The following is an 11,434-nucleotide window of genomic DNA, read 5'->3' on the forward strand; positions in this document are numbered from 1 at the left end:
AAACATAATATAACGATTTATCCCATACAATTCACATTCCCTACATGCATGCGTGTGAATATTTTTTTCAATCTTGTGAATATAATCGGGAAATTTTAGTTGTCTTCTCTGAATAGTGACAACGGAAATCTTTTAAATAATAGACTATAAACAAAACCCACAAGCAACAACAGATATGATCATTAAACTGATTAATGAAATGATTAATATTCACAGAACACGTAGACATTATTTTTCAACTATCCTAATTCATATCTCTAGAATTTTATTTCATAGATTTGTTTTAAAAAAGAAGGCCTTAAGTTCCCCAGTGGCTTTTAAAATAAAAGAGTAAGATTTCATCGACCCGCAAAATAAGAAATATCGTACGATAGTTACTTTTGATGTTCATCAGTCCACCGCGATCAAACTGCTCGTCAGGCTTCTTTTCAATTATTCACTTTATTAATATGTATTTATTTATTTTGTTTCTGTCTAGTTGCTAAGATGAAACCGGTTTCAATTTTTCCTAAATAACGGGTTTCTGTTCATTTTGTAGAATGTCGCCGGCAATTTGGCAATGAGTTTCAAATACATAGCTTTCGGGGGTAAATTTCCAACAGTTTATAGTTGTTTGGCACCATATTTGGTAAATTATTAAACTTTGAACAGTGAAAATGAGGACTCTAAAGCACTGAGGCACTTCGTTTTTGCTATTATATATTTTGCTCGTTTGACCGCCCGATGACGGTGATAGGGTGATGCCGGTCTCTAAGGCAACTTACCATAAAAGTAGTTTCACCTGCTGCTCTGAATTATTTATCTCAGTGCCAGTTCAACAGCGAAAGCGTAGGCTTAAAACAGCCGTCAAAGACAATTACATCCTATTGGAAAGAAAACATACATACGAGGACGTGCCAGCATCCATACACGATATGTATTCAAATTTAATTGCCGACTTCAGCCGCTTCTTTATCAGAGGCTCCGCGCAGGGGGAAGGGCTGGGGGGAGGGCATGCCCCCACCCCCCCCCCCCCCTTACTTTTTGGAAAAAATAGTAATAAAAATAACATTTCCAAATAAAAGGAATCTTTGATGGAATAAGAATATTCGACTGGCGAACCTCGCCGAAGCATCGAAATTTATGATTAGTCCGTGTCGATCCTATATCATAAGGTAAGCCCAAGAGAGACCTGTCGAAGAACAAGGGCCTCAGATGATTTTCTGGCGATGAACAGTTTATATAGAAAATCATACCAGCTAAAGTTAATTCTTACGTACGTTTCTTTTTGTTGTTGCTTTTGTTCTTTCATGGTTTTGGCTTTGAGGAGAGAAATCGAACAGACCTTTGACTGGCCAGTAATCTCTTTCATCTTGGATTTGAAAAATAGACTGAAATGTAACGGACCAAAAGAAGATAAAGGTAGGAAAAGTCAAGGCCTGTATAAGCCCCATTCCGAGCTCTCTAAATAAGTTATTTTTAGAAACAAAACGGCTAGAGTAAAATTCGAAGCGGAGGACCAGGTTAAAAAAAAATGTTAAAACAAAAGTTCTCTGGTTAGAAAACAAAAGGTGAAAAAAATTGGACTTTGGGCTGCCGGCAATAACATTTTGAAATCAGGAATTGTTATATTCCGTATCGAATTTCAGATCACTGCCGCTTTAATACATTACTCCAGACCTGGTATCAAATCTTGTGATAGTGTTGTCTAGTCGTCGATCGCGACGTTTTTGCCTGGATACAGTGAACTTTACAGCCATTTACAGGTGTAATGTATCGATAGTATTGTCTACCAGAAGTTGTGTTAGCGGAAGTTCTCGGTTACTGTAAACGTGCAAAGGATCATGGATATTTGTGTGGGCCATGCTTTCCGGGTGTCATGGCGGCCGAATAAAGTGTAGTTTCTTTCATAGTTAAATCTGGTTTATTACACGGCCATCCGGGCGTCATTGTTACAAGAGGCGATCGTCATATTGTTGTAGAAAGACAAGGTGAATACATTAAAAGATGAAAACATCGTAAAGAAATCAGACGTATGTGCAAGCGCTTTGTCCTTAAAACACTCATACATAATTTAGCAATCCAATTCAGAAAAGGACGGCCGGGACACTTGCCGGCTACGTAGGTACTATTTATGTTATTGAGAATTCTTTAAAAGTAATGCAAGGTTTCACAGAAAAGGGGGAGTCCCCTCTGCCAATCCAGAAATCCCCCATTTGAGTTTTTGCTCAGGTTTGGTTTATCAATGAAAAAGTGAACTTCTAAAAGACATGGTCGCTCTTGAGAGATTTTCGAACACGTATTGAGTCTGTGGTCAAGCTTCTTCGCCGTCAAACAAATTCAAAAGTGCTCTGTAATAACAGAATTAAATTTTCCACAACCTTTATCTCGTCTCTATAAATTTGTTAAAAAACAATAACAAAGCACTTGAAAGAACAACTGTTAGATGTCAATTTTTTACCAAAACTTGACCGACGCACTCACATACCAGGTATGCTTCTAACCCAAAATGAATCACAGTATAATTCTTAGCAAACACTACCCTAGTGAATTAACTAGTTACCTTGATATAGACAAATTTTGAATTTCTGTTGCAATGAATAAAGACAACTTACGTTTACACAGACGATATGTAATGTACAGTAGTTACATGGTCTTTAAACTATATAATAAAAGTCTTAGAAAAAACCTTTGATTGTAAACAGCCCTCCTAGTTTTAATGATTTCAATGCCTTAAAGCATGCCTGACTCAGTGTTATGACTGACTTGTAATAAATCAGGATGTTGCCGGCGACACCACTCGGTAACATCCAAATGAGAAAACATTGCTTTTGGCGAGCCGAAAAACTAATTGCCAGGTCATTTTTAGTTCGTTTGTTGTCGAATAAAATAATGAGGCTTAAGAACTTCGACCAGTTGTTCATAATTTTCTATAACTGTACTGGATCCGGTTACAACCGGCTATGTTTTCATTTCTCAATCTCATCAATAATGCATGTAACACATACTAGACAAGGAAACAAGGGAAATAACTTTTGAAAATCGGAATAATTACCATAAATATTGAAACCGTTTGCTTTGAATCTGTTGAAGCCTTTTGACACTTTTTCAACAAAACTTAAAGGAGAGAGTTTGCGATAATTGTCGATTTTAAAAAAAAAAATCCAATTCTTGGTTTTTCGTAGATTATCTAAATAATTTTTTTTTACAAGACCTCACTATGGAAGCTTCCAGACTACCGGTAATTTCGTCAACCTACGATATTCTTTGAAGACCAAGAAAATCTATTTTTGTAAAGTAAATATTTAATATTTTGCCCACAGAATGGCTTTGTGAAACTAAATTGTTGTGTAAAGACACTTAACGAATTTCAACGGAGCAGTGATTAGATTCGTTCAGGAAATGTCTAGTATATTTCATTCAAGGCTTTATCGTTCGCCAGCACTGTAATGCCAGGCATGGAACTTATAAAAAGATTTCTTTTTCACGGCTTGACGATTTGCGGCAGCATCTATATTTGAGATACAAATTCAGATATGTTTCTTACATAATTTGATAAGTAGTTTTTTTTTATTTTTCCAAAGTTCTTCAATGTTACGAAGTCACCACTGGACCATGTGCGAAAGGGATGTTGCGGGCTCAAACCCCGGCCAGACCACCAAACAGGGTCTATAAACAAACTCTGGTAGAACATGCTGGCCGTAGGAGTTTAAGATCTTAAGTTCACCTCAGATGATCTCGCTATTAGGCAATGCTGTTAGCCTTGTTTCCTTTGGATTATCAATTCAAAAGGGGCAGAAAAGAACCCTCACCTCTTCCTGGAAAGAGCAGGCGACCTAGAACCTAGTGGGACTGATCTGATACGGACCCGCAGAAATAATCGTTTTCGTGCTGTTGCGGATCGGCAAAGCTAATAAATGAAGTAATGAATAAATACGTGTCCTTCGCGTCTCAACTATTCTCAGTTACAGTTTGTGTTCTGAGCAAAGTATCATTGAGCAGGCAACGCTGGGTTTTTTCTACAAACATGGCAGAAAAATCTTTTAAACAAGACATATTATAGTTTATTTTTTCGGATCTAGTCAAAGTTATCATTTTTTTACTTCAATTACTAGTCGTGAGCTTACGATGTGCGTGAAGTTCCTTCGAATATATTTATGTTATTTATCGTCTGCTTTGCTTGCCTCAAAGTGAATTTACTTAACAAAAATATATTTCCATTAGCGGCAAAGACAAGGAAGAAAAATACAAGCTGATGCCGAGACAGCTTACATCGATCCCTCAAACACGTCACACTGTGTAATTAAAGCTTTCCTGTTGGACTTGTATTTATCCCTGGGTTTTTATCTCTCTCAGCGATCACTAACCGAAACAGAACCAAAAGCTAAACACTTAATGTAAGGCATTAAGCTATAAGAAAGTGACAAAGAAAGTGACAGGAAAACTCAGCCCCGGCCGAGACCAGTCTAGAACTAGTACATTTTTGGCTGGTTATTTAGGCTATAGAAATAGCAAATCAAGCACATACTTATAAAATTTCCAATCCAATCCCGAGAATCATGTTTAGAATCAGTTAATTTTATGTCAAGCCGATACTAGTCAACAAGAATTTCACCTGCTCGTGTTATGAAACTGGCAGACGCGATTTGCATAATGCGTCGGTCTGTAGTTAGTCTTGTAGTCACTCGTGGGCTTCACTATTTGCATGATACTCAACCCAGCAAGCCAAACTAAGTGTGGTATAAAAGCACTAAAAGATTACTCTTGGAATAAAAAATTAATGCACACCTTCAAAGAAAACTTTGCAATAAACAAATTTGAAAAAATTAGAATGCTCATTGAAACTTAAAGCGTGCTGCCGGGATAATATTTTTTTAAAAGAAAGTTTGTAGATCGAGTAAATAATGTAAAATAGCAGAAAAATAATCCTCTATGCCGGATTATGTAAACATGGACCGGTGTTATATATTTTTCTTTTCAAAAATATTGCTCATTGTATTTGTGCTATTTTTCAGTTCCGTAATATTGAGAAAGGAACGGTGCTGTTTTGACCCTTGGCTAGTCGAAAAGCGGAGAATGATCTCTGATAAATATTCCTTTATTTGCAGTAACGAGTGAAAAACCCAAAGATCCCGATTTTTTTAACGTTGAATGTCTTAATAAATTTTAGCAACAGCTATACGGTTTTAGAGAGAGATATATATATACATATATATATATATATATATATATATATATATATATATACTGTGTTCTTATAGATGTGTATGTCTCTGTGCTTCTCAACCAGTAATTTATCTTTTTATTTATTTATTTTTCATTTTCTCAGAATATTTATCAATTCCATACAAAATTCATGTTGCTACAGTTTAAAAGAGCCAAGCAAAATCGTCGTGAAAAAAAGAAAACATTAGTCACTTTGCAGGAATAGTGGCGTGGCTTTATGCACTACATTCGGCGACTAAGGTCAAGCCATGTTATCAAAGCGAACGGGTATTAGTATTTTAGCTTATGTTGCCTTGGTTTTAAGCGTTTAAAGCTAACCTCGAAAAAAAATGAAAAATATTTTTCGCAAAGTGACAACGCGACAAATTTGACACGGACGTAACCTCTGTGATCGGGATTCTGGAGATTGCCAAAACCAACCCTTTTTCACTTCAACGAAAACCCTACATTTTTTTAAAAATGACCGTAAATTTTCAATCCAGCTTACTTGGTTACTTCCTGTAATCTTAAGAAGGCCTTCTCCTTCGTTAAACCATCTTCGTTTTGGATATGGTCCACCAACTGACGCCGTAAACTGAAGCGACTAAAAGTCAAGTAATTTCTACTAAGCTCTTCAGTGATACACTGGTTGTTGACAGGAACTATGGTGGATATATGGTCAAGAAGATTTATATCGTTTAAATATGCTTGAATGAGTTAATGGCGAATAGCAGCTGATTCCAGGGACGTTGACACTTCAGTTAAGGATCAGAATTGAAAATTACTGTTAGTATTAATTTCTATTACGCTTATAGTCGAAGTTATTATGATATCTTCCCCGTATCAGGCCGGGGGACCCTTTCTTTACTAGTGCGTTTTTCTATCGACAAATTTAATGTTCTTTTATGTGTTGGAATACTCGTAAAAGAAAACGGACGTTTGGTATCCCTTTTCAAATGTAATTGGGCGGAAAGATGCTGTTTTTGGCCTCTAGGCAGTTCCTTTTTTAAATATGCGAAAAGACTCTTAAAGACAGGTTGTTTTCTGATCTTTTCAGATACCCACCTTGAAGGAGCTTCAACCGGCGGCAAACGAGTGCTGTAGAGTTTAAGTATATCTTCCTAGAAGATGTAAATTTAGTAACTGAGAGCTCGTTAAAGAAATATGTTTAATTTATAGAACACGAGTGGATAATGCATTTTGTCCTAAGCCGCCACCTGTCCAGTTGTTTGCTATCATGTTAGACTCGCCATTTTAGGATATTCAAAGCGATAACTAAAACCGTACGTATACGCCGTACCTTCACTGCTTCGCACACTAGCTTGTGTTTTGTGTGGTTCACGCATGTTACAGTCCAGCAATGAGCTTCGCGGCACGTCGCGCATTAAGTGCTCCGCTCCCACCGCACTTATCCCACCATCTGGCCTGTAGAGTTAATTTTCTGGTTCGAACTATTAAGTGATTCCCACCTCCCAATATAACAGTAATAACGCCTAGGCAAGAACCTCACTCTAATGCTTCAAGGTAACGCGCTACCTAATAAGGCCGATATTATGCTTCAGCCTCAGCTAGAGTAGGATCAGTCTTTTGATGCGCCCGCGGTATTCCCCACCCAAGTATCGCAGTCGAATCGAAACACCCAAGACTGGAGACTGAGCCGCCAGACTAGCAGCTACAAGTTATGGGCTCCTGGCCAGACACATTTGCTGTGGTGGACGTGAACATCTATCCTTGTAAGCCTGAAGCTTACCTGTCCTGCACACCCAACGCGGACACCCATTTAGTCTTCATCTTAAAGCTATTACGAACACTACTGGCTTCTATGCCTCTAGATCGCACCAGCCCATCCACCACATCACCCAAGTTTGTCACCACAGTTGGTCACCTTACGCTTAAACCCCACATTCACCACCTTAAAAGCGAGAAGAAACTTGGACCGAGTTAAGTTTCGCAACGACTTCTGGGACTATTACTAGTAAGGACAGGGGAACAAATAGCTCATCGGCGTGTCCCAAGTAACGATCCCAATTGTGGAACGCATTTCAGCTCCACAACTCCCTTCTCTTTTCAATAAAGTCACGGGTAGGACAATCATTCTGCCCTCCACCCGATCCCGTTTCAGTGTTATTCTCCTTAGACATCATTAAGCGTTTGTATTACAGTCAAGCCAGGTCAAGAGTATCGCCAAGATTCCATGAATACAGGGTCCCCAGCGTGTTTTCGAGATCTGGGATTTCTCTAATTTTAAGCTCGAGATTCGGGATTTGAAAGCAAAATCAACGCAAGATTCGGGATTGACAGTGTGCACGGGAGGCGGGATGCCAAAACTAACCATCGGGATTAAGAGATTGCTCGAAATTTTGGGTCAGGATTACGGGATTGAAGAATCGACTATTTGAAAAATGAATCCGTTAGTCGTTGCCGCAACCATTATCGAATTCATATCTGCATTCCTGCATGCGTAATGTGCAGTTAATTTTTTTAAAGATAACTTCTCTGTTGAGAGAGTGCGCTACCTCTCGGTAACAGCCACAGCCCTGCAGAAAGATGAGCGCCACTCAACTCAGTTGAAACAGAGGCTCTTATTCGCTTCACGGGTGTCCAATTGATGCGTCCTGTACCTACCCTAGCCTCGGATTCAATCCAATCGAACACAGGATTCGAACCGGCTTAATCGAATTCAGTTGTAGGATTGAGTTCGTTTAAGTTCGGCCAGGAACGTAATCGGACTCACCAACCTCGTTTCCAGGAAAAAACCCTGAGAACGAGGTTGCGAACTCACAAACCATAGCGCTCAATCGAACAGAATGGAACGTTCAAATTTCGAACTCCTGACCACAACAACGAGCTTTATTTGCATGACCATACAAGCACATACAGTATTGCAAAGGCTATTTTTAGGAATCAAAATTACAACACAGGGCAATTAAGTCACTTTGATAATAATTTGTCACGAACATCCAGGGACCGCGGAGCAAGGTGAAAAGTGGGAGGGCTGACAATTGAAAATAATTTTTTCATATTGAAAATCAAAAAAAGGAATAAAATCATAGCATTTGATTTGTTTCTGTCGAGTGACTTTGCATACTTTATCCAGTATTTGTTGCTCTTTATAGGTCGGCATTAGTGAAGATACCGAAATTCTTCATACGATTTTCATTCCGTCCAGCAAATGTGTTTGCGATCTGAATCACGTCCAAGCTTTCCGTTAATTTCTTATGACAATTAAGTACTGTCAAGTTGCTGAATCGCTGCTGTTTCATGTTCGATCTCAGCCATGTCTTTCAGATTCAATGCAAGAAAAGACGCGATTACAATTTTAGTATAGAAAATACTACACTGAAGTGATCTGAAAAATTTCTAACTATGGCCGTTCACTGTTCAAGTCATGTAATTCTTATTGCCATCGAATATTTCATTGATTCGAAAGGAGAAGGACAAAAGATAAAACTTTTATCAACTCAAAACAATTACTCACCTTCGTTTGGCTTGAAAAAGCTAGTAAGTTTCTTCATTTCGTCTGATAAAACTGATAAAAAACTCTGCCGGAGCTGGAAGTACAAAACACGCTGCCGAACAAAGCGAAGGCGTGGCCAAGGCATGGCGTTTGATCAAGGGGCAAGTCGGCCCCAGGGCACAATTACCGCGAAAAGCACAGGAGCCCCACAAAATACCTGGCGTTTGAAATTAAAGAAAATACAGAGAATATAGCAGAATATAGACGGAAAAAAACTTGTTTCAAGTCTTTTTTTAATTTTAATTATTTTTCTTTTTAGCGCAAAAAGTGGGGGCGGGGACGCAAAAAAGTGGTGGGGCCGCGGCCCTACCAGCCCCTCCCCCTCCGCGGTCCCTGACATCAAAACAAGCTGAAATATATTTTATGAATTGTATATTGATAAAGTAATTAGAAGAGTTCATCAGTTCATTGATCAAACCGTTTATAGGTAACTGGGTAATATTTGGAATCAGAGTCTTGACTTTATAGTAAAATTTATTCCTAATCAGAGAGTATGTAGGACATTAAAAAAGAAAGTGAAATTCGTCTTCGATTACATTGCATCCACAAAAAGGGAAATCAGTGCCTATTATCCTTAGTAGTTTGATTGTATCTGCCTATTTCTATCATTAGTTTGTAATTGCTAATTCGTTGTTTTACTAAAGCCCTTCTCCCAGCTGTTCCTCTTGTTAAGTCTAAATAACTAAAGAGGGTATGATCGGTTTTAAAAGATCTGTAAAATTCAAGTTCTTGAGAATGTTGAAAGTTTTGCCAGTAAGAGATATATTCCTGTTTCATTAAACTTACATAGCTTTTTACCATAGCTATATCTAATAAATCAGGGTTAAAGTCAGGAAGCTGAAAGTATTCTGACATATTCATTAAATGAGAGTGGAAGCTATTTTTGCCATTACAGTGTAAGTCGAATGACATTAAAAAAGCTTGTTTGACGAGAGATTCCTCATCTTTAGAAAACATATGTCACGATATATGTTCTTTTGCTCTTGATGAAGATACAAGATCACGGTGGAAACTGGCGAAAGTAATGTTCCTCATCAGTTTTATATTGTTCTTCCATTATGATATTGACCTTCGGAACTGAAAATTGTCAGTGGCTACATGTACTTTGTTTGATTTTTTGATTTCTAATGCCTTTTTACGTATAAATGAAAGGAAATTATAATAATAATAATAATAAATTACATTGCATGAAATTCACACGAAACTAAATAGAATCTCAAAGGCGAGAAAGTCTCAACAAGCCATGAAGGCTTACAGGTGAGACTTCCTCTTTACATTAGATTTGTTTTTAGTCATAAATATACTTCTATAATTAAATAAAAAACAGCATACAATAGAGTAATTTACAAGTGAATGGAAAAGATAAAGAAAAATTTGATCGTCTAATAACTGGCAATAAATTACAAATGATTTATTGAGTATTCTGTAAATCTATTAAATGTGATTTAAGTAGACGTTTAAAGGTTCTTATGTGTATGATTATGTTGTTTGATCCAAGGGGTCATCTAATTACTTCATTGACTGTCGGTTCTTTCCACGACATTTAGTTCAAGTTATAAGCTGTTGCCTGAGTTGCAGTGCTGAATAACTTTCTGCTAACAGTATTTTTAATTAGTGCAATACTCCACAAAGGTACTTCCACAGGTGATTGCGTGTGCACCTACAAATGCCGCCATTTTGTTTGAGGCAGGGGACTGAGGGGAGCGGCTGTCAAGCAAGCGGTAGCTATTAAAATTTTGCAAATTGCTGAACTGTCTAAATAAAATCTTTCTAGTTACTTTCACAAAGCCACATCGTAATTTTAAAATTATTCATCCGTATTGTAAAAATGTTCAAACTCTCTCTAGCCATGCCGCTACCAGCAGGATTCGGCGCAGGATTTTCATGCGCTCCGGGACCGGGACCACGTGGTCCTGCAATGTCGTTCAAGGTCAATGATTGGTTATGGGGCCCTGGGTACAAGATGGCATGATTGTCGAGGACAATCGGGATTTCGAGTCTTGCGCCTTGTAGGCATTTCACGAAGTAACGTAAAGATTCTCGAGAGTAAAATGTCGCCGACAGATTTAATTTACCTATCGATGTTAGTAGGAGCGATTCCGCTCGGTCATTTGGTGAAGATAAGCGGTTCGCCGGCACGAAAAGAGTTCCTCTGTATGGCCGCCGGAATATGTCTCTCATTGGCCCTTGTGGGTCGAGGAATTTTACATTCTTTTGTGGCCGTTGCAGGAACTTATTTGATAGTCATTTTGCTTGGCAAAAGGTAAGTCTTCTGCTCAGAAAATAGTCTAAATGTCGTTATCTATAAGCGTGTCTGGAAAAGAATTTACGTAAACGCCATCAGTAACTGGTATTGCTGTTCGCTCAGGACTTGAGGTTAAACGCTGCTAAATTTGGTTGTAATCAAAATTTCCTGCTCTCATAATGTGGTGTGCTATGGTTGTCATTAGGCAAAAGTAAAGTTGGATGAAGATTAAATTGTCTCATACTCAAACTGAAAGTGAAATCTGAACACGTAAGCTGCAGTACAATCTCAAATACATGTATTGATACTATGACATGATCATAACCTTTACTAAATAGGTCAACCGTGCACAAGGGGAACTGAAATCTGGGCCTCTTCGGAGAGCGCTACAATACTTGTGTGAAAGAAATGTAGTTAAATATGATTAAATTGGTGATAAAGAAAGCGTCAGATTTGCCTTTTTAACAAAATTAATAGAAAAAATGCTA

The 11,434-nt window shown here is 38.0% G+C and overlaps 1 protein-coding gene across 1 annotated transcript in view; it reads left to right on the top strand.

Moving 5' to 3' along the window:
* Window positions 1-10,667: 10,667 nt before the first annotated feature.
* The window catches only part of LOC140941188 (lysophospholipid acyltransferase 7-like), a 9,296-nt gene continuing 8,529 nt past the window's right edge, over window positions 10,668-11,434 (top strand). The window contains exon 1 of the mRNA XM_073390163.1: window positions 10,668-10,964. Coding sequence (XP_073246264.1) covers window positions 10,753-10,964 — 212 coding nt within the window. The 5' untranslated portion in view covers window positions 10,668-10,752. The remainder of the gene's footprint in view (window positions 10,965-11,434) is intronic.

The sequence above is a fragment of the Porites lutea genome, chromosome 6, assembly GCF_958299795.1.
Source record: "Porites lutea chromosome 6, jaPorLute2.1, whole genome shotgun sequence".
In the NCBI taxonomy this organism is placed as follows: domain Eukaryota; kingdom Metazoa; phylum Cnidaria; class Anthozoa; order Scleractinia; family Poritidae; genus Porites; species Porites lutea.